This window comes from Solanum lycopersicum, chromosome 9 (genome assembly GCF_036512215.1).
Source record: "Solanum lycopersicum chromosome 9, SLM_r2.1".
NCBI lineage: Eukaryota > Viridiplantae > Streptophyta > Magnoliopsida > Solanales > Solanaceae > Solanum > Solanum lycopersicum.
In genome coordinates, this window is record NC_090808.1 from 61,589,501 (window position 1) to 61,614,278 (window position 24,778).

Consider the following 24,778-nt stretch of genomic DNA (forward strand, 5'->3'; position numbering starts at 1 on the left):
TCACCTACATTTCTGTCACAAGTATCACCATTATCTGCCATCCACAACTATCATTATCGTCAATCACCAAAATTAATTGTTATCACCATTAGCCATCATTTACAATCATCACCATCAACCATTATTACATCCATTAATTACTATCGATAATTATTACTACTAATCAATATTATTTACCACTAACAATCATCATCATTCACCACGACCGTTAACTGAAAATTAGATAGAATGTCGTGTTGGAAAGAGCAACAAAAGTTTATGAATAATTAAACGAGGGGCTACTCAATAATACCCAATGAACTAAAACAAATTTATGTTACTTCATTTCCAATTTTAGACCTATTACTGAAGCATGTAACAATCCAAACAATATATGATGTTTCACTAACTTTTGCATAAGTCTAGAAATTAGGATACTTGATTTGTGTTTATTGCGGAATAGGACACGCAAGCCTAAAAATACTTTTCGATACAAAATTGTTTGATTTTAGAAAAATTCAAACTGTATCGTATAAATCGAGACATCAAAAATACGAATTTCTAGCTCCTACTACCTTATGAACAAGTTACTATCAAATAAATTAGCAACAAATTATTAGTGAACCCAAGACAACAAGTCTCGTTCACATTATGCTAATATTTATGAACAGAAAAAGGACTTGGACCATGCCGCCTTGTTTCAGTTGACTCCATTTTCTCGTAAATCTTTTCCTAATTACTTATTAGGAAAAACGTATGATCTATATTTGAATTTTGATCAAAATTATTATAACGATATCAAATTTTGAAAATGACTTTTTATCTTTTTATATTATTTAATAGTGTATTTAAAGGTATATATATGCCCATGTGGATATCATAAATGTTGCATAATTATAAATAGTAAATGTGTCCACATGAGCACATATATACCCTCCATAATGTTTGGTATCGTAACCACAATCCTTTTTCTATTACTTATTTAAAGTCATCATTTTGGATTAATTTAACTAAACTATACCATTAATAATAAAATATCATCCCCTGTTAAGCAAGAAGTTTCCTCAATCTCTCATGTATATATAAGTCTTTTAGTCATTGATTGAGCTTCAAACTTCCAAATAAGAATAGTCCAATCATATAGTAAATCAAATGGATTATTCATCTCGGGATGATCTTCTTTTTCACTATAATTCACTTCCATTTAACGTTAACGATACACAAGACATGTTACTTTATAATCTTGTTGCTGAAGGATCATCGCAAGAAACAGTGAATTCGTCGTCTAGCTATGGAATAAAGGAAGAGGAAGTGACCTCATATGAAGAAGAAAGAAAAGATAAGAATTACAGAGGTGTTAGAAAGAGGCCATGGGGTAAATATGCTGCTGAAATTCGTGATTCTACGAGGAATGGTGTTCGTGTATGGCTAGGTACATTTGATAATGCTGAAGAAGCTGCGTTAGCGTATGATCAAGCTGCATTTGCTATGAGAGGTTCGATGGCCATACTTAATTTTCCTGTGGAGATAGTTAAGGAATCGCTAAATGAAATGAAGTGTAGATTTGATGGTAATTGTTCGCCGGTGATTGAATTGAAGAAGAGATATTCAATGAGGAGAAAGAGTGTTAGTAGAAAAAACAGAGCAAGAAAAGATGTTGTGGTTTTTGAAGATTTGGGTGCTGAGTATTTAGAGGAATTGTTGATTTCTTCAGAAAGTATCACAAATTGGTGATTTCTTTCCCATGTTTTTTCAGCTTGCTCTGTTTATATAATCTTGAATTAGAATTTCATTTGTTTGATTATTGTTGTTTTTTTTTAACGGAGGGAAAATTGGGAACGTCTCTCACCAACGACGTGAAAGTTCAGATTTCTCTTTTCGCCTGCTTTTGTGAATTCATTGATGATTTTATTAGTTTATGGTTCTTTTGTACGGACAAAAGAACTAATTATGTTTTTTGACAAATCCTTAATTATTCAGGTATATTAAAAGAGTTTAGGTACGTTTACATGATATTGGTTGATACCTATAATATTAAATTTTTAATATGCATAAATAGATATTACTTCTTCCGTTTAAAAAATAATAACTCTTTTCCTTTTTACTCTACTAGTGAACTTAGTCGCGCTTTGCGCGATAAAAAATTACTCGTTAAATTTGTTAAATAATTAATTTTTTGAATAGTTGATTACTAAATATATTTCTAAAGATTCTTTATAGTCTTTAATCTAAATATATCAAATTTTAAGTCTTAATTAAGTTTATTATTAAAACTTAAATTTTATATCTTTTGTAATTTGAAATCGCTTAAGAATTTTCGAAATTATAAAAAAAAATCCTAAATTTATTCTCTTTATTTTAATAAGAAAAGTAAATTTAATGTAATAAGTTGAACTCTTTATGAAATTTAAATTTAATTTAATAATATAATAAGCTTAATGTAAATATAGTTTTTTTCTAATATCTATTCTTTTCCTTCAAAAGTAATATACTTTCCTTTAGTAATGATTTTTTTTATCTTTCACTAATCTTAGATTATGAAATGTTTGTAAATCATTTTCTATCTTGACTAATTTTACTACGATTATAATATACTGCCTATTATTTATATAAAAATGAATAGATTGAAAGATAAATAGTCTCAAATACGTAAATAATACAAAGTATTCAAATAAATTAAACTCAAATTATATATATGTATTAACTAAATACAATTTTAAACTTACCTATATTTTAGTTACAATTTCTAAATTATTCTAAAAGGTAAACATAAATAAAAATTGTGAAATTTCCTAATCCTCAAAATTGATTTCATTATTCAAAATAAAATATATACAATGTTGAAACCATTAAAAAACCTTAAAAGATAATAAACAAAACGATTCAAGTCTTCAAAGTTAAAATTAATATACCTGAAATTTCAATAATATTATTTAGTGTAGGTATAAATTATAATTAGATAAATTAATCGAAGAATCCTTGTTGGAGTACCAAAGAAAATTAAAATAAATTAAAATTAAACAAATAAACAAAATAATCTTTGTAGGAATACCAAAGAAAATTATCCTAGCCTCTAATTATTCAATTTGTGCACACTCTCAACGTTCACTTACACAATTTGAAGATTAATGGACATAAACATTAATGTAGGGTTCCTTTTCCTTGTGAGTTTATGAAAGTTAAACTTAAATATTGTCATATCTTCATCTTGTCTTCTATTATAAATAATAAAGATTATTAAAAAAAATGCGCAAAATAATAAGTACACTAAAATCATCAATAATGAGGAAAAAAGCAATAAAAACAAAAAAAAAGAATAAAAAAAATATTGTAACAAAAGACATCAAACAAACTGAAATAAAAAGAGTAACATGAGTGAAATATTGTACTCATCAAAATTGAATTTAAATTTCCAAAATTTTCATATACTCGTCTACTCGTCCACACTGTTAAGTGTTAACAATAGAAGTTAGTCACAAAGAATCTATATATATATATATAAATAGACATAATCAAAGTGATGTACCTTGATAACTCAAATTAGATATTGTTCTCATTGAATTTGAATTTCCAAAATTGTCAAATGCCCATCTTATCTTTCACATTGTAAAAGTTAGTAACAAATAAACTATATATTATAAAATTAGAAATAACCAAAGTGATGTACTTTAGTATAAATATGATGAAGAAAGGAAAAATAAAATAAAAAATTCTTGCATTGGTGAAGATGACATGGTTTTAGTATTTATAGTAATCCATAAATTCTTAACTATTGAATAAATAAATTAAAATAGTAATGGAGTAATCAATACCTACAATTGTAACTTATATTGGTCATTAGTGTCTTAATTATAATTTAGTAATACTTTTAAGAAGGAATAGGGAAAGGTTTAAATATTTAAAGGGATAAATTGGAACTTATATATACCTAAAATAATAAAGGTATTAATAGAGGAATTTAAAGAGAAATAATGAATAGAGGATATTTATTTAATTTAACTAATATATCAAGATAAAATTAAGAGAAAAAAAAGCTTTAAAAAGAATAAAATATATAAATTCTAATGCTGGCCCATGAGGGGTGCCACATCAGCACTTTCATATCCAAATTTTTATATATATATATAGATTTGAAAAAATAATTCTTTTTTTGTGGTAAAATTTTAATTTTAATTTTTCGCATACATTTCACCTAACTTTAAGTTAGGATCATAAGATTCAAAAATTTCCTTTATATTCTTAAATTTTGTGTCAAGTCAAACTAGATCATTATTTGTAAAACGAAAGCAATATAAATTTGTATAAAATTTAACTAAAGTAACACATACATAGTCCAACATGACATATACAAATCTATTTTAAATGTCCATCATTAAATCTTGATCATTAATTAGCATAATGTGACGTCCCGCCACAATTCCATCCAGATTTGACATCCGAATGGGGGAAAAGGATGTAGAGTCTTGAAGAGGCTTGCAGAGAGCTCTAGAACCTTCTAATTTTGTGGAGAAGATTAGAGAATTCCCTAGAATTCTCTAGAATACTTTAGATCTTTTTGGAGGAGTTTAGCATATCCTAGAAAATGTAGAATTCTCTAGAATATGGACTAAAGTATAGTTATTAGAATGACTTGTAGATTAAATTTTATTTACACTTAGTCCCAGGATGTAGTATTAATAGGAGGGCCTCTCATTTGTAAATCATCCATCCAACAATCAAGCAAAGTAGTAATACAAGCCTTCTTCTAAAGTTCTCTTTTGCTCTTTCTAAGTCTTTTTTTACATTCTCTTAGCGTTCCGAGTCTTAAAGGCTTACTTGAACTTACAAGATCGTGAAAGATTCGTGAGTAAGTTGTCTAGTGTCATTTGGCAATAGGAGAAAAAGAAAACTTGCAAATTAAGTTGCATTGCAGCCCATCATCAGACACAAAAAGCTCTGAGGTCTGATGGATTTCTGGTGAATTGTGTGTCTGCACAATATTACAGTCCATAAAAAAATTTGAGATATGATCAGACCAGCTAAGAGTACTATTTTTCATCAAAATGTTTCTTTGGAAAATATAAATCGTTATTTGTTAAGTAGATAAATAAATTATTTCGAAAGCATCTTCATTTATAGGTAATCTAGACAAAAATACTAGGACGGGAAGTGTGGGTGTAGGTGGCGAGGATTGGGAGTTGGAGGCAACAGGATTAGGGTGGACTAGGAAGAGACAATGATTTTGGAATATTCATATAAAGTCAATTTTTTTTAGAAAAATCTTTTTTTAAGAAATTTATTTTTCTAGAAAATATATTTTTCAAAACAAATTTACCCACCAAATATGAAAAGTTAAGAAAAATAATTATTTAAAATTCCTCTAGTCCTAATAGCAGTTTTCCTAGATGTAAAAAATCAATCTAGGTTGACTTTAAAAGAATACTGTTCAATAATAGTTGTTTGGGACGAATCATTTGAAGGGTGGTCATTTATGCGATTGAATCAAGATTCATCCCCTCAATACCTTTTGAGTTGAGTTTGTTGCATAAGGTTTGTCTAGTGCGATTTTTCATTCTCTATATAATTTGCCGGCTATTATCTAATACACACAAAATGCTCAACCAAAAGGTAGAAATTATGATGTGATTACGTATTATTATAAAATTTCTCAAAAAATTATAATTATATAAATATTTATGAGTTATTTTAAATTATGAATTTCAAGAAAAAGTCCATTTTAAAACTTTCATTCTATCAAACTTCAAATACATAATTTTATTTTTTGATCAATATATACATAAATTAGAACTGAGGAACAAGTAGAAAACTTTGTCCCCTAGTAAGTAACACTCTTCTTCTTTTTCTTAATGAGGAAGATCTAATTTCAGAAGGCCTGGGGTTAGAACTTTAATCTTTTTTTTTTTGTTTTTCATCAAAATAGTATGAATTATGATCTCTTTGACTATTAAAAGTATGTTTCGCACTCACATTTTTATATACTTCACAAAATACATTATATGTAAAATCATTTATTTTGGATTATTTCTAAAATAAAATATAATGTTATTTCCTCTGTTCATTTTTAATTGTCATGGTTTTCTTTCTTAGAGTCAAATAATAAGAATTTTGACTAATAATTTAGGATGCATTTTTTCATCATATTGATATGCAAGAAATTGCAATTTAAAGTACTTCTAATATAGTTTTTGAATATTCAATTTTTTTGGTTTAAAAATACCGAATTAATATAATTTAATATAACTTCAAAAGTTAATCAAACTGACTTTTAAAAAGCATAATATGACAAATAAAAGTGAACGAAAGTAGTACTATATGTCTTTGTTTTGTTCTTTTATGCAGCTTAGAGTAGGCTGGACTTTAATGGACCTATTGGGGTTTCTCTAGATAAATGGGCTATCGGCCCAAGTTTCACTTTAAAATACCTAAAGACACAAATATCTATTCTTATATATATTATAATTTGAAATAATAATATGTTATATCATTTATTATACTAATTTACTATCAAATACACTTAAATACACATTTTACCTATTAGAGATACTGAATTAGGGCGAGAAGCGAGAGAGACTTGTCTTTGTGTTTCAAATATATGAAAATCACTTATATACACTTCAGATACATGTATGTGTGAGATTACACGTATCTTGAATAGCGAATACATAGAAGAGTGGCGAGCAAAATTAATCTATTTATTTCATATACATACAAGTCTAGTTGAATAAAATGTACTCAAAATAAATTACATTTTATTTTAACTTTATATTTTTTACGCAAGTTTCAAACCACTACTTAAAATTAGGTCCCATATCATATGATCAAAGGTCTGTTCAGAGATTTTTATTTCCTTATTTAATTTATTTGTCTGATTTGACTTGATATAAAATTTTATAATATAAATAAAATCAGTAATCTTTAATATTAGTTTTTTAAATTACCTATTTAATTCGACCCATCTATTTTCATTATTTAAATCTCTAACAAATCGAAAATAATTCATTATTAAAAACCAAAAGCTTGGCTTATAAAGGGATTTCCGAGTAAGGAGTGCACAAATATGTCGGCTTGCTGAGTGTTCTGTTCACAAAGCAAGACAAATTTGTACATCTTTCACCAATACAGAATTACATTCTCACTTAGGATACTATTAACTATGCGTTTTGATATAGTATTAATATTGAACAATTATTTATTTATTTATTCAATTTAATAAAGTGTTACATTAAATAGATCAATTGTCATATATGTGTCCTTAACTTATATAGTAGATGATTTGGTGTATAGAGTTTAAGCTTATACACAGAAGATTAAATCATCAGTTCTTATAAGTTAAAATTTATAGTTCACAATCATAGATGGAAATTTGGACAAAATCATCAGAAAGATTATAGCACGAGATTAAATGTAATTTATCTTGATTATGAAAATGACATAGTTCTAACTTCTCGTGCTAGTGCATTTGGTATGTATTGAACGGGACCAAGCAGAGATAGTTGTTTTAGACTGACTGATAAAAACATATTCTCTAAACTATTAAATGTACCTATATTCTTAATCTTGATATAACGATTATGATCTGTATATATTATTTATCATTTTGATTTATTAAAAGGTGAGATTCTGAGATGGGTCAATATGCCTGGTAAATTGGATGATAATAATATATATTGGTGAAATAATTAGTTAGTTGATGGAATCCATGTCTCAGTATAGAGATTGATGATACACCTTTTATGAGAAGCTTGTAAGTTTTCATGTGTAAACCCGGTAGATTTATGAATCTGGCACATGAAATAAGTTAAGTATTGCTCTAAAAGAATTTAATCATTGAATTAAATTCGTCAGTAATTTAATTTATTGATTAGTATCGGTAATCTTAACATGGGGAATCAAATAAGTGTTTAGTGGTGAATTTCGAAATAAATAGAGGAGTTCAATTACGAATTTTTAGTGGAATGATTTGTAATTTATTATGGTAAGAATAATTTAAATTAATTATTTAGAATTATTTCCATAATAGGAAGCCTCAGTAATAAATTCTGTGGTCCCTCCAGTGCCTAATTTAACTAGAACTCAGAATCCTATTTTCTAGTAGAAGATGGAAAAGTAGTGTTCTTTTTCTTTGGAGGAAAACGTGTGTTTTCAAGTTCTCCTAAAAAAAAAAGAATTGGTTTTTCCTCTCCTCTTTGGACTAGGAAGACATTCTAAAAGGAAAAGAATTGATTTTTCCTCTCTTCTTTGGACTAGGAAGACATCTCCTAAAATAAAAAGAATTGGTTTTTCCTCTCCTCTTTGGACTAGGAAGACATCTCTATAAATAGGGATTTTTCTAACCTAGATTTAATAAGAGAATTTTATACAATACTTGCCCACCCAAGTATTGAGAGAGTTCAGTTGTTGATTGGGATCACGGTAGAAGACTATAGAACTGGAGTTGGATTTACTTCAAGATATCTGCACACGCTTCAAGAGGTAATCCTGAGTTAATTTTCAGCATACTTTGTATGTGATAAATATTTGTGATTGTTATTTATATTCATGCAAGATGTATGATTCTGGATTGCTTCGTTGTATATGCTATTTTCCAACATATAAAGGGATTTCCGAGTAAGGAGTGCACAAATATGTCGGCTTGCTGAGTGCTCTGTTCACAAAGCAAGACAAATTTGTACATCTTTCACCAATACAGAATTACATTCTCACTCAGACATACAAAAAAGGATCTGCAATACCCCATAACTTTTACAGGTTATGGCTGGTTGATAGTCAAGATGGCTGCTTATTTCTTATACTTGATTCTCAAATTCAATGTTATGGTCCAGCGTATCGGCTTCTTTTGCAGTGGAGGAAGCACCATTGTTGAGTATAATCAAGTGGCTCAGCTGAAGGACTTGCTTATGTTTTGTGTTGTCTTTCTTGTGTCTTGTTGATTGTTTGTTCTGTTTTTAGCCTTTAGTTGATGTTTTGCACAAAAATGGTTATGTCTTGTTTGAAAAATCTATGATAGAATCCCTTTTTTGTTATGGACTAGGTGTGTGTTGTTGCTTTCATTTTTTTGTTAACATTTTTATCCTATGTTGCTCGGGCCCTGAAGTCTGTATTACTTTTGGAGGATTTGACAGAAACCGTATTGCATTTTTAAAGAGTTCGAGTTTTATCAATCTTCTAGTTAGTTCATGACAAAATAAACTCAAGGACAATAAATAGTGAATCAATCAAACTTTGAAATAAAAGAAAATTAAGAAGATATTAGACTCTTGTAGCATATACTAAGACGATAGAAATGTGTATCTTTTACATTATAATAGGGAAGACAAAATGGAATCTTGATACAACTTTATTCTTATAAGTAGAAGTATATATAGATATAGGGCTTGCATTAGGCACGAACATAGAGCGAAGGAATCAAGAACAAGTTGTTTTTCCTTTCAAGAGTACTGCCAAATTTCTCAGTCATGTCTAGTTCATGAGGGTTCATTCTATTTGGAAGTTTCCAATCAAAATGGTATAGTAATAGTGCCATACTAAGTTCAACAGTTGCCATTGAAAATGATAACCCTGGACACATTCTCCTTCCTGTGCCAAAAGGCGTAAACTCGAAATGTGCTCCAATAAAATCAAGGTGACTATCATTAAATCTCTCTGGATCAAATATTTCAGGATTTCGCCAATAGTTTGGATCCCTTGAAATTGCCCAAAAGTTGACAAGAGCCATTGTGCCTTTAGGTATAACATAGCCATTAATCTCACACTCTTCTCTGGATTCTCTTGGAGCTAATAATGGAGCTAAAGGGTGAAACCTTAAAGTCTCCTTAACAATCATTTTTATGTATTTGAGCTTCTGAATATCGGTTAGATCGATTGTGGTTTCCTTTCCTTTAAATACCCTTCTTACTTCATCCTGTGCTTTCTTCATCATTTCTGGATTTTTCATTAGTTCTGAGAAAGCCCATTCCATTGTTGATGCTGAAGTTGTAGATCCTCCTGAAAACAAGTCCTGCATATCCAACAAAACTAATTAGTATCGCGCAAAATTATGCAGTGAAATAATATGTCATTCAACTTACCATGATGACAGCCTTGATATTATCTCTGGTGATAGGAATTGAAAAATCTTGGCTCTTTTGAAGCCTTAAGAGAACATCAACTATATCTTTTTCTGAGGTCTCACTGTTTTGGGATTCATGTTCATCGATAATTTCTTCTAAAACAACATCAACCTCATCATGCATTTTCCTCAGTTTGTATTTTAATCCACTGATGAAATGAATCATCTTCATCGATGGAAAAAGATCCGCGAGATCAAACACTCCAGCTGAAGCAGACACTATCCTCATAATCTCAATCAAAGACCCCTGATTCTTACAAGCCCTGCCTACACTTGCTTTGCAAATAATCGAATTTGTGTACAAAGACAACGTTTCCGTCATGTTGATTGAACCTCCACCCTCAGAAGCACAACTTTTGATACAACTAACAAGATTAGTTATCTCATTCATCATATTGGGATAAAATGACTGAATATATGTATGGCCAAGTAATTCCTGATTACAAATTTTACGCATTTGTCTCCAGAAATCATTGTAGTCACAAAATCCCATATCAGCATGGTCATAAAACATTTCTGTTCCAACCAAAAGCGTTGGCCGATTAGAGAAGATGAGATCATGTTTTCTCATCACTTCTCTAACCATTTGAGGTGATGATACAACAATGGCTTCGCGTTCACCGAGTTTCATGTGCATTAAACCTCCATGTTTTGATGCTAATTTAGCAAGAGTGCGATGAGGTAGTAACTCAGATGATTGCCAATCAATAAAATGATGCAAGTTTCCAATGAATGGTAGTTTCCAAGGGCCTGGAGGTAATTTTTTCTTACTATTACACTCTTTATACCATTTAGTAACAAGTAAAGGCAAAACTAGAAATAGAGCGCAAAGAAGAATAGTTAGCTCCATTTGTATTGTGTAGTGAAAAAAAATTAATCTTAGCTGAAATTGGTTATGTTTAGTGTTATATAAAATAAATAAATTGTTCACCTATTTATACAATTGAATTAAATCATTGTGTATGAATTAAGTTTATTTTTTAATAATTTCAGAGGCCCTCATGTCAAACCTTGTATGCGGCCAGCCTCATGTAGAATTTTGGGCTTCACTAGGGAGCTTGATTACTCAAACTAATTTCTCTAGGGAAGACATGCTAATTATTTGAGCACAAAAAGTATATATTAAATTACTGTGTTGGAAATAATATAGCTAAGTGGACGTGATTCCAATAGATATAGAGAGGAAATTTCGAAAATGATTATAGTTTGGGCTTACTCAGAGATTTATAAGTATAGTTTACTTGATCATTATTCATAGCTATATGTTAGAAGGAAGAAAGAGACGAACGAGATTAAGAGTTAAAAGAGAGGTTGCATATTCATTTTTGTATCAATGAATACAATTGCATAAAAAGATATAAGTGTCAAAAACATACCTAAATTATTCATTCTTTTTTAGTTTCATATCTGAACTATTATAAAGTGTGAGTTTCATACTCAAACTATAACTTTTTAGTTTGAAAAATGCACTCTCTTTTTATTTGAAAAAACCTTGACACATGACATTCCTTATAGATAAAATATTTTATCTAGATAAAAATTAAATAATAAAATAATAATATTAATTAAAAATTAAAGATTAAAGTATTACTATCCATATAAAAAAGTAAATTATTTTTCTTACCACATTCCGCCACCTCCTCCACCCGCGCGCGCACATGCACCCCCCCCCCTTCCCCGACAACCCCCATCCTTTTTTTAAAAAAAATAATTTATAAAATATTTTTAGAAATTTCATACTTCATCCTCCCCTCCCCCCCAATAGAAATTAATATTATTTTATTTTTAAAAAATAAAAAATCTACCCCATCCCATTGAATCCTTCTCTCCCAATTTTTTTATCTTTTTAGGTTTTTCTCATTTTGTGTTAGATATGCATGCACGTACATATATTTTTAGAAAAAAATTCTACTAGCGTACCGAAGATAACATAAATAACAAAAAAAAATTAAAAAAAAGTCTTGTGGCAGCAAGTAAAAAATATTTTCAATATGTATATCTAAACACTGAAAAAGAAAATTAGAAGCGGAGAATTAAGTGGGATGTGTAAAATTATTTTTTAAAGAAAATAAAATAATATATAAATTAGTATTTGAGGAGGGGGAGGAGATGAAGTAAAAAAAAATGAAATACTTTTATAAATGAAATTTAAACAAAATAAAAAAAACTTTAAAAAATGGTAGGGAGGGAGGGGGGCGGGGGGGCGGGTTGAGAAAGTGATGGCGTGGGGTAAGAAAAATATTTTACATTTTATTTTATAAAGAAAATATTATTTTTTTATAATAGGTTTTTAATGTTTAATTTTAACTAATATTAATAATTTATTTATTTATTGTCAAGATTAAATGATTTGTCGATTAGAAGTGTGATGTGAAAATTCTTTAAAATAAAAGAGAGAGTGTATATGATGATGACTGATGAGAGTGGTATAAAAGATGGAGATATGTTTCTCAAACTAAAAAGTAATAATTTACGTATGAAACTCAAACTTTCAATAATTTAGGCATCAAACTTTGTTGATGCAATTCAATTGTATCAAGTATATTGTGACAACCCCCTCGGGATCCACATACTCAGGTATTGTCCCTGCCATGGGCGGCCATTCGCTCTTTTAATCCCCTCTTATTGGCTCGCAGCCTCAAGGGAGAATCGAACCCGTGACCTATGGCTCCTTTACATCCCTCCCAAGGAGATCGATTGGTAAGAGGCGATCTCCTTGGGAGGGATGTAAAGGAGCCATAGGTCACGGGTTCGATTCTCCCTTGAGGCTGCGAGCCAATAAGAGGGGATTAAAAGAGCGAATGGCCGCCCATGGCAGGGACAATACCTGAGTATGTGGATTCCGAGGGGGTTGTCACATATATTAAGAAATATAATTTGTATAAGCTAATAATATAATTCGTATCAACTTCAAGTATATTAACGAATATGATTTTATCAACATATACTCAATGTGGTATTTAGTAACAAAGTATATTTGTATTCATCAATTGCCTTGTTATTTGTATTTATGTGTTACCACGTGTATCTTTATTTGTTTTTGTATCTATTACTTTGTGTGTTTGTATTTATATTTGTATATGTTACTATCTATTGCCCTAAAAAATAAGCATTTGTATTTGTATCATTGCCACATCTGTATTTTTATACTCTCAATAAAAGCATATATAATATACTTGTATTCTGTCAATTACAGAGAGAGAGAAAGAGGCGAGTGATAGAGGGCAGTGAGAGAAGAGAGAGGCGAGTGATAGAGGATGGTGAGAGAAGTGAGAGGTGACCAAGAGAAGATAGAAAAAGTAGAGAAAGACAAGCGAAAAAGGAGAGATTAATTTGCCATAAAATTCTAACAAAAACTATCGATAATTCTTTGAAAGGATAGTTATGTATTGTGAATACATATAATATATTTGCAAACGACATATTACTTGTCTTACCAAGATAGAAGCATTCGGTAAAAAATTACGTCGTATATATAAGGTAATTTTTAATAGATTTTGAATCACTTGAATACAAGATTAGAGGTAAACACTTAATAATTTAAGAATTCAAAATTCACCTTAAGGTTCCAATTTCAAATTCCATAAATTATATTTTAATTTTTTAAACTTTCTTAATAAAAATTCCGAATATGCCACTCATCAGAAATATTTATTGTCTAGTATTTTTATTTATTTATTTATTTTAAAAAAAAACAAAGATAACTTCCCTCATACAGTCAATTTGTATTTTTCCATTGGTGAAATTGATCCAAAGAAAAAAAAAATTACCCACGAGGTTGAATGATAAATGTTCATAGTGATTTTTAATTGACTATTCATGCAACAACGTTAAATAAACTTGAGAGAAAACAGAAAGGTCAATTATGTACACTTTCTACTTTTGAATATTTAATCAAAATTTAGTGCACTTTTACTTAAAATATAACTTTTTTTAATTGGATTGGGCCAAAACATTAATGATTCCCGGTCTAAGGGTAAAAAAAAATTGACAAAAATTTTAAAAGGATATACAAAAAAATGTTCTAACCAAAAAGGTAAAATCACTACGTCTTATTTTAACGCTGTTAACGGATTAAAATCGCTGCTCTAAGAGCGATTTTGTCCAATTTCTTTTATAAAATCATTGCCCCTGTAGTGTTTATTCAATTTTTTTGTAAAAAAAAAATAAATTAAAATCGCTGTTATGGCAGCATTATTTATAAAAACGATTTTTTTATAGGATAGAGCTGCATTAACAACGATTTTTTTTAATTATTTTTTTAAATCACTGCCTTGGCAGCGATTTTACTAATTTTTTTTTTAAAAAAAGATGAAATCGCAGAGAAAGACGATCAAACAATTTCCAATCATGGTCCTTGCGGATCGGATCATCAATATAATATACAAAAAGAAACTCCAGATATTTGAGATCTTTCTCTTTGAATAAGATCTCAATTCCAGCGATGGTTTCATTCGATATCTTACAACTAGAATCTCTCTTTTTTTCGATCCAGTTCCTCGGCTTTGGCAGCGATTTTACTGATTTTTTTAAAAAAATTGAAATCACTACCCTGGCAACAATTTTTGGTAAAAAATATTTTTTAAATTTTTCTTTTTTTTGAAAATTTCTATCAACTAGTCACATCTAGTTCTAAGTAATTTTTTTTTATTACAAATCGCTGAATTTTGATGAAAAGTCTAGTTCTAGAAGTAATTTGATGTAGTGTCACTTGTGAGAAATTTAAACAAAAATATTTTTTAAAAAGACAAAAATTAAAAATCCACTAGAATACTGTCTTGACAGTGATTTCTTAAAAAATTAAAATTTATAATTACGCCTGATTTCCAATTAAAAGAAAAAATAAATAACAAAAATCGCTCCCAAAGCAGTGATTTCAAAAAATAATAAAAATTCCTCTTTAAAAGAATTGCAAAAACGCTTCAGAGCCAGCGATTTTCAAATTTTTTTTGAAGTTAACGGCGTTAAATTAAATCTCTACGTCAGAAGCGATTTTACCCTTTTAATAAGAAAATATATATGTGAGCTCATTTTGTAATGACAGGGGTATATGTGAGCCGTTGTATAACAGTAAGAACATATATGAGTCACTTTCATAACGAGGGATAAATCAGTTTCAAATGGAAAAGTTGAGGGATATATCAAACTCTTTTCTCTAATAACTTTATTAGTTTATGGTTCTTTTTTACAGACAAAAGAACTAATTATGTTTTTGAAAAAATCTAAATGTAGAAATTATGAAGATTGTCCATTTTACCAGAAATGTTGAATATGCTAAGTATAATAATGGACATCCAATTGATTTAATTTATATTTAAAACTTAAAACATAGGATGTCTTTAAAAGCTTTAATTTATGTGATTAAGGTAGAAGATGTTAAATTCTTAATATTATTCTCTTCATTTTATCTCCATGTCATATTCGAGCATATTTGATAAAAGAGTTTATCTATAACGTGTTTTTTGATTTGACATTAGTTGATATATATGATATTTATTATTTAATATTGGATGTCCATAAATAGATTTGATAAATTTATATAAAGTTGAACAAATATCACACGTTCATTGTCCAACATGACATATACAAATCTATCTTTAATGTTCATCTTCAAATTTTGCCAAAATTGATTGCATTGCAGCCCTATAACCAGACACGAAAAGCACTTAGGTCTGATGGATTTCTGAAGTTATGTGTCTGCACAATGTTACAGTCCATAAAAAAATTGAGATATGATCAGATCAGCAAAAGAGCTAGGAGTACGATTTTTCATCAAAATGTTTCTTTGATAAATATAAATAGTTATGTTTACTAATTCTTAATATTTTTTTAGATAAAAAAATTATTCCGAGAGTATCTTCATTTATATGTAATCTAGAAAAAAAATTATTACAATGAATTTGAAATATTCATATAGAAATTGATTTTCTTTCTTTTTTTTCACTCATTAGGAAAATCATTTTTTTCATTTTTAAGAAATTTATTTTTCTAGAAAATATATTTTTCAAAACAATTTCACCGACCAAATATGAAATGTCGAAATTCAATCTAGGTTGATTTTAAAAGAATACTATTTTTCCCTGGGACGACTCAGTTGAAGGGTGGTCATCTATGGATTGATACTCTCTCAATATTTTTGAGTTGAATTTGTTGTATAAGGCTTGCGTAGTGCAGTTTTTATTTTCTGTGTAGTTTGCAGACTATTACTCAATACACACAAAATGCTAACCCCAAAAGCAGAAATTGTAGTGCGGCTACACATTATCCTGAATTTCCTCGAAAAACTATAACTATATAATATTTATAACTTATTTTAAATTAAGAATTTCAAAAGAAGTTCATTTTAAAACTTTCATAAACATAATTTTATTTTTTTGATCAACATATACATAAAATTAGAACCGAGGAACAAGTAGTAAGCTTTGTCCCCTAGTAGGTAACCCTCTTTTTCTTTTTCTTGATGGGAAGGTCTAATTTCAGAAGGCCAGTAGGGTTAGAACTTAAATCTTCTTTTTCGTTTTTCATCAAAATAGTATGAATTGTGATCTCATTTGGTTCTAAGTTTCAATTGTGATATTGGAAAAATAGAACATTGTTGATTAAGTCGAATACCTCTAGTAATTCTCTTAGATTCTGCCATTGGAGAGTGATCAAGAGTTTATCAAATCTAAAAAGTGATTTCAACTATAAACAACAATTTTGAACGATTTATACAAAAATAAAATCATAAAACAAATATCGAAAAACAGATAAAGACTCATATTTTAATAAAAGGGATTGTGTGAATATCTTATTAGAGAGAGAAAATATTTCATTTTTTTAAATACATATGAGAGAGGATTAATTGAAAATTTGTGATTAAAATGAGATAAAATAGGAAGTAAATTAGAATACACAATCCTTTCGAAAATAATGACATTTTTTTATATTTTTACTAATATTTACACTAATTAAGTTAAGTTATTTGACTAGTTTGCTAATTTTTGCTAACTTTAAATGGCATAATTTGCTGTTAATAACGGAGTTTCTGAAGTGACTGTTTGCGTGGATAAAGGAATAGTATCCACATACAACAAATGACTTTCGATGGATTTCAACACTATGAAAAATAAAAGAAAAAGTGACACGAGCATTTTGTTGTAGGATCACAGAACCAGAATTAAATTTTTATTTTTGTGTTTATGACATTATCAATCATTTCTTGTAGGATCTCTACTATTTGCAATGGTGAAATAGTCCATATTAGCGATAACGAAACCCCTTGTCGATTGCTCAAACCTTATATAAGTTTCCCTGTATATACATATATATGTATGCTTTATTGATGTCAATCTCATCAAGTCAAAATCACTTCCTTTTAATCAAAACAATGTAGCAAAGTATGTAACAATGGCCACTTCCAGCACTTGCTCAATCCTCTTGATCGATGATAGCATTATTGGCCATATGAGGGAGGCATCAGTACAAGTCATGCTGCTCGTAGCCTACTAAATTAGTAACACTACAAATGAAGTTGAAGGGTATGTTTGAAGTTGGAGGAATTGGTAAAGCTATAGAACAGAACAAGATTAATAAATTTACGGTTCTATTCGTGATTTCGCTTCCATCCATGTTTCTTGAAGGCAGAATAATATAATGTGATCTCAGATATTAAATAACCTGCAAATGTCAATATATTGAATTGCCTTATTTGTCCCACGAAAACCAATTATGTTTTACAACTCTCGTGACATAAGAATAATTAGACGATAGACAATCCATATGCAGCTGGAAATATAAGAAGCAGTATCAATATGCATCTCCTCAAGTATAATAATCATGTATCCGTCCAAATTTAACATACCGCAAGAGTAACAACGGATAATAACAAAAAAGAAGTACAATTCTTTTTCAGAATTCAAACAGAGCAATGGCTATTAGTTCTGTTATGTATTGTGCTGTCATATTTGCTGCGAAAAAGTCTAATATAAAACGTTTTCACTGTTTGGCTATGTGCACAGATCAATAGCTGGGGAATACATGTGGTTTCTACTTAACTTAGTTTAGTTAGGGATAGACAATCATAGTAGATTTGTCTAGCTAACTCGTGAGTTTGTCACAGCGTATATGAGAAAATAGATAAGGTACCTGCGACCACGTCTGGGGATGCCTGTAAATCTTGTTGATCGTCTCATGTATACATACGATTTTGATTGGTACTTGAATCATTGTCTCCTGAAAACAAAAGAAGCAGAAGGGGAATTGAGAAAAACAAAAGAAGATTTGGGTAAAAACACACCTGAGTTTGTAACTAACAGATGAATTCGTGATCCAAAATATTCTCTCTTTTCAAAGAAAATCAGTGAGCGGAAATTTGCAAACAATGTGAGCAAGTAGTTTGTCAAATTAACACCTATTTTGGCTGTAAGAAATCGCGATTTTATGTTTAATTCCTAATTCTACAGCCTTCATTTTTTTCTTTCTGTGGATATTTCTTTGGCTCTTTTGAATCCATCAGTTATGAACCCTTTTTTACCTGTAGATATTCACAACAGAAATTCAAAAAGTCGTCGCCGCAAACTGGTGATTACATATCTGCAGACACACAGCAGGAAAATACACTTTAAATAAGTTGTTGTACACGGAAATGCTTTCACAAAGAAGCTTTGTTCTGAAATAAACAGTTATTTGTTGCCGTTGTAATGCGAGACTTTGAGTATAACACCAACTCGACTTGTAAAGGGTCTCTAAAACTAATCAGTAAGCAATAATTACTATTATGAGTTTGCGATAATCTGTTTAATTTACACGGAGAAAAAGTGTGAGCATGACAGTTTAATTAAGTTGAGATCGATACAACAAATCTTGAATCCTTTCACATACCCACTTATAACCAACCAACAGTAACGTTTGGTATTTGAGTGAATTTTAAATTTTAACAACATGAAAATAGCAATAAAGGGATTTCCGAGAAAGTGGAGTGCGCGGCTTGCTGAGTGCTTTGTTGACAAAGCAAAGACAAATTTGTACATCTTTCACCGATACCTGCTCACTCAGACAGACAAAAAAGATATCTGCAATTTTTAAAATGACAAACAAGAAGATTTTGAATATGATAGCAATTCTTTGCATTTTCTCAACTCTATGGAGCTAGCCAGAAAAGAGGTACCCTTTTACTTATATTTTTGGGTTGGATTACCAAATTTCTCTTTTACTGAAGAAATGCATTCATGATTGGTCATTTTTTAGGAGAGTATTTGTGTGTTGATAAAACCGTCTGGGGAAAATTTATGAGGATTCGAGTTAAAATTGGATATTAAAAATCCATTGGTTACTGGATTTCGGGTAATGCCAAATATTTGGATTCCTTTCAAATATGAAAATTTGGGATTGTTTTGTTATAAATGTGGTCGTATTGGAAATCATGAAAACACGTGTTGAAAGTTGGAGTTTTCATAGAGTAATGGAGGAGGAGGAGAAGATTGTGGTCGAGAAAGAAAATTTCAGATTGATTCCTTCACCAAATCTATTGGCATTGCCAGAAGTGGAAGATGATTCTGAAAATACTACACAACCAATGTATGGTTTAGCTTGTTCGGTTTTTTTCTTTTTTCTAAATTATGGTACTTATTAGTTTTTGTGTGTATGTGTTAAACAGGAATGAGTGGGCGAGGTTGATGATTAACGGGGTTGATTCAATTATTATGATGGTGAATTGGGCAGTAATAACAAACCGAGTACGAGAGGCTAATGAAGTTAAAGGTTATGGCTGGTTGATTGTCATGATGGCTGCTTATTTCTTATACTTGATGCTCAAATTCAAAGTCATGGTCCCGCGTAGCCGGTTCTTCCAGAGATTTATCAGTAATGAAGGGAGCTTCATGGTTGAGTATAGTCAAGTGGCTCAGCTGAAGAATTTGCTTATGTTTTGTGTTGTCTTTCATGTGTCTTGTTGATTTTTGTTCTGCTTTTACCCTTTAGTTGATGTTTTGCACAAAAAGTTGACACTTCCCCCCCCCCCCCCCACCCTTTTTTTTTTGTTTTGGCACTAGTGTTGGTATGGTCTTCGGAGAATCGGTAAGACACAGCAGACGACCTTCCTCAGTCATTGGCAAAGCACCCTTTCTTGTTCCTGACGAATGATTGATAGGAACGGATTGCCCGGGCTTCCCTGCATCCGATCAACTCATACCTCCCAGCCCTGTAACTTCAACTTAGACTTAGGGCTGGCCTTAGATGGTTATGTCCTGTTTGAAAAACTATGGAAGACAAAAGACTCGTTTTTGGTTACGGACTAGGTGTGTATTGTTGCTTTCATAACTTCTCTTTTAACAGTTTCATCCTTTATTGCTCTGACTCTCCAAAAATAAAGTCTCACCCGTAAAAATGTATTACTTTTGGAGGACCTAACACACACCTTGTGGTGTTTTTGAAAAACTCAAAGAAGCATGAATAGTGAAACAAACTTTGAAATGAAAGAAAATTAAGAAGATATGGGACTTGAATGTCTACTATAAGGTGTTCTTGTAACATATACTAAAACGATAGAAATGCATATCTTTTACAGTACAATGGAAAGACAAAATGGAATCTTGATACAACTTTATTCTTATAGTAGAATTATATATAGATATAGGGCTCTTGTGTCCTGCATTAGGCACGAACATAGGGCAAAGGAATCAAGAACAAGTTGTTTTTCCTTTCAAGAGCATTGCCAAATTTCTCAGTCATGTCTAGTTCATGAGGGTTCATTCCATTTGGAAGTTTCCAGTCAAAATGGTATAGTAATAGTGCTATACTAAGTTCAACAGTAGCCATTGAAAATGATAACCCTGGACAGATTCTCCTTCCTGTGCCAAAAGGCGTAAACTCGAAATGTGCTCCAATAAAATCAAGGTGACTATCATTAAATCTCTCTGGATCAAATATTTCAGGATTTTGCCAATAGTTTGGATCCCTTGAAATTGCCCAAAAATTGACAAGAGCCATTGTGCCTTTAGGTATAACATAGCCATTAATCTCACACTCTTCCCTCGATTCTCTTGGAGCTAATAACGGAGCTAAAGGATGAAACCTTACTGTCTCCTTAACAATCATTTTTATGTATTTGAGTTTCTGAATATCGGCTTGATCGATTGTAGTTTCCTTTCCTTTAAATACTTGTCTTACTTCATCCTGTGCTTTCTTCATTATTTCGGGATTTTTCATTAGTTCTGAGAAAGCCCATTCCATTGTTGATGCTGAAGTTGTAGATCCTCCTGCAAACAAGTCCTGCATATCCAACAAAACTAATTAGTATCGCGCAAAATTATCTAGTGGAATAATTGAGGTGTATGTCATTCAACTTACAATGATTATAGCCTTGATATTATCTCTTGTGATAGGAATTGAAAAATCTTGGCTCTTTTGAAGCCTTAAGAGAACATCAACTATATCTTCTTCTGAGGTCTCGCTATTTTGGGATTCATGTTCATTGATAATTTCTTCTAAAACAACATCAACCTCATCATGCATTTTCCGCAGTTTGTATTTTAATCCACTAATGAAATGAATCATCTTCATCGATGGAAAAAGATCCGCGAGATCAAACACTCCAGCTGAAGCAGCCACTGTCCTCATGATCTCAATCAAAGACCCCTGATTCTTACAAGCCCTGCCTACACTTGCTTTGCAAATAATCGAATTTGTGTACAAAGACAACGTTTCCGTCATGTTGATTGAACTTCCACCCTCAGAAGCACTACTTTTAATACAACTAACAAGATTAGTTATCTCATTCATCATATTGGGATAAAATGACTGAATATTTTTATGACTAAGTAATTCCTGAATACAAATTTTACGCATTTGTCTCCAGAAATCACCGTAGTTACAAAATCCCATATCAGCATGGTCATAAAACATTTCTGTTCCAACCAAAAGCGTTGGCCGATTAGAGAAGATGAGATCATGTTTTCTCATCACTTCTCTAACCATTTGAGGTGATGATACAACAATGGCTTCGCGTTCACCGAGTTTCATGTGCATTAAATCTCCATGTTTTGATGCTAATTTAGCAAGAGTACGATGAGGTAGTAACTCAGATGATTGCCAATCAATAAGATGATGTAAGTTTCCTATCAATGGGAGTTTCCAAGGGCCTGGAGGTAATTTTTTCTTACTATTACACTCTTTATACAATTTAGTAACAAGTAAAGGCAAAACTAGAAGTAGAGCACAAAGAAGAATAGTTAGCTCCATTTGTATTGTGTAGTGAAAAAATAAATCTTAGCTGAAATTGGTTATGTTTAGTGTATATAAAATAAAAAATTGGTCACCCATTTATACAATTGAATTATATCATTGTGTATGAATTAAGTTATTTTTCAATAATTTGAGAGACCCTCATGTTATGCGGCCAGCCTCATGTGGAATTTTGGGCTTCACTAGGGAATTTGATTACTCTAACTCACCGGGGTGGCTGCTATCAAGCAACTTGAGACCAAAACAAAATGGAATTCTCTAGGGAAGGCATGCTAATTATTTGAGTACAAAAACTATATATCAAATTATTGTGTTGGAAATAATGAGTCCAGAGCCTAAAGGGTATAAAATATTAACAAAAATTCAAAATGGTATATAAAATTTTATATTAACCAAAACAGCAAAATCGCTGGAACAGCTACGATTTTCTCTACCGGAAAAAGCAGCAGCGATTTTGCAAAATGTGATTTTAAAAAAAAAAATTCAAATCGATACCTAGGCAGCAATTTTCAATTTTTTTTTTTAAAAAAAGAAAACTCTTTTTTAGAAAATCGCTGCCTAGGCAGCGATTTCTCCCATGGTCTACTCACATTTAGGGGTGGGCATTCGGTATTTTAGTTTGGTTTCGGGGTTTTTTTCGTTTTTCGATTCTTGTACAATATGTACCGAACACCGAACCGAAATAATTCGATTCGGTTCGGTTTTGTTATTTCTATTTTTTTTAATGGGCCTGCTTAGTTGGGCTTTTAAAAATTTACAATTTTTTATTTGTTTCAGCTTAATGGGCTAAAAATAGTTATATCAAAAAGTGTCTTTTACTTTTTAATTTTTAATTTTAAATTATAATATTTAGTATTTAACATTAATAATTAATATAATATAAATATATATTATAATATAATATATTTCGGTAATCAGAAATATCGAATAACACAAAATTACATACCGAAATACCGAAAAATACAAAAATATATACCTAATACCGAACCGAAAACCGAAATACCAAAAAAATTCGATTCAATTCGGTACGATATTTCGATTTTCCGGTGTTTATGCCCAGCCCTACAGTCACATTATGCAGTGGTGAATACCTGAAGAGAAAATTAGATGAGTAACTTCGATGTTGTTCCACGTGTCAGATCCTCCAAAAATGCACAACTAACAATATTTTTAAAGAATCCGAGCAATTTTAAGTGAGGATAGTGAACTTACTTGATTAGCCACTGAAATTCTTCCTCCTCATCAGAACAACCAAAATCAGAGGTCCATGCATGGCCTAATGAGAAATGGAAAATAAATTGTAACAATTCAGAAGCAACAACCAAAATAGTAGCAAAATATAAATTTATATATATAAAAAAAAAACAAAAAAAAAAACTTACCTATAGTGAATTTGTGGAATCTAAGCATATCCATAACACCAACATGAGCAAGAGCACAACCAAAGAGATCAGGTCTCTGCAATTATGAATTTAACACTAAATTAGCTGATAGTGACTACGCATGCATCATTGATGATAGAACGAGCACATCTGGTTTCTTGTTTAATCTTGGATCTAGAGCAGTTTCATTCGAAGAAGCAAGAAGTGGTGGTCTTATTAACTTCAGAGGCTTAATATATTGCAACAACTTCTGTACCTTGTCAATCAGTTTGGTTAAGGAGACTTATTGTTGATTTTCATCTGGCGGAACTGAGTCATTTGTGACAATAGATATGTTATTGCGGTGTCGTAGAAGCCAACATTCAACAAAGCACATATATATTCACTTTCACTTTAATCGAAGTCTTTTTTCTGCAGGAGAAATTACTTTGAAGTCTTGTGATACAAATGAGCAAGCAACATACATCTTCACGAAGTCACTTCGGCATGCAAAGCATGATTCTTCAGTGTTCAACTTTGGAGTTTGCAGTTTTGAATCAATGGGGAGTATTGAAAAGTGATTCAAAAGATAGTGGCAGGTTAGTATGTAATTAGTAATTAGTGGTTAGTAGACCTAGATTTTAGTGTTTTCAGTTATTTGGTAAGCCTATTTATAGGTAGGTCTTGTTGTTTTTATTAATTAATCAGATTCAAAGAAGCTTGTAGTAACCTTTTGGAGTTTTTCACTAAAATCATCTCTTAACTATGACTCAAATCTAATATACATCCTTATATTATATAAGTGAGTAAAAACATCCTTATACTATTCAAAAAATAACAAAAATCATCCCTTGGTCTTTTTGTTTTAAGAAACTGATTGAACCAATAAAAATATATTTATTTTTAATTTGGTCATGTCTTAGCCACGACTAGAAGATCAAAATTACCTAAAAGAATAAGATATGGATAGAAAATGAATATTTTATTCTCATATTTTAAATTTTCTGTGTTGTTAGTTTATATGTTTTTGCATCAACAAGTAAATTGACTTGCAACAATGCATAAGTTTTGAAATATTTATATAGTAGGTTCCGATGGTTAGAAAGAT

General features: G+C 30.4%; 3 protein-coding genes and 1 long non-coding RNA gene across 4 annotated transcripts; 2 read left to right on the top strand and 2 right to left on the bottom strand.

Moving 5' to 3' along the window:
• Nucleotides 1–909: 909 nt before the first annotated feature.
• On the top strand, nt 910–1,863 carry ERF-C3 (ethylene response factor C.3). Its single transcript, NM_001375909.1, has one exon. The coding sequence runs from the start codon at nt 1,132–1,134 to the stop codon at nt 1,711–1,713; it is 582 nt and encodes a 193-aa protein (NP_001362838.1). The 5' UTR covers nt 910–1,131; the 3' UTR covers nt 1,714–1,863.
• Nucleotides 1,864–8,103: 6,240 nt separating this feature from the next.
• LOC138338273 (uncharacterized) lies at nt 8,104–9,139 on the top strand. Its single transcript, XR_011211705.1, has 2 exons — nt 8,104–8,451; nt 8,577–9,139. It is a non-coding gene; the product is annotated as an uncharacterized lncRNA (long non-coding RNA).
• Nucleotides 9,140–9,244: 105 nt separating this feature from the next.
• On the bottom strand, nt 9,245–11,022 carry LOC101247752 (premnaspirodiene oxygenase-like). The gene is made up of 2 exons (XM_026033075.2): nt 10,047–11,022; nt 9,245–9,976 (listed from the first exon to the last, which is right to left on the bottom strand). The coding sequence occupies exons 1-2, from the start codon at nt 10,935–10,937 to the stop codon at nt 9,359–9,361; spliced, it is 1,509 nt and encodes a 502-aa protein (XP_025888860.2). The 5' UTR covers nt 10,938–11,022; the 3' UTR covers nt 9,245–9,358.
• A 9,540-nt stretch (nt 11,023–20,562) lies between these two features.
• On the bottom strand, nt 20,563–22,364 carry LOC101248046 (premnaspirodiene oxygenase-like). Its single transcript, XM_004247304.4, has 2 exons — nt 21,416–22,364; nt 20,563–21,337 (listed from the first exon to the last, which is right to left on the bottom strand). The coding sequence occupies exons 1-2, from the start codon at nt 22,304–22,306 to the stop codon at nt 20,720–20,722; spliced, it is 1,509 nt and encodes a 502-aa protein (XP_004247352.1). The 5' UTR covers nt 22,307–22,364; the 3' UTR covers nt 20,563–20,719.
• Between the last annotated feature and the right edge of the window lie 2,414 nt (nt 22,365–24,778).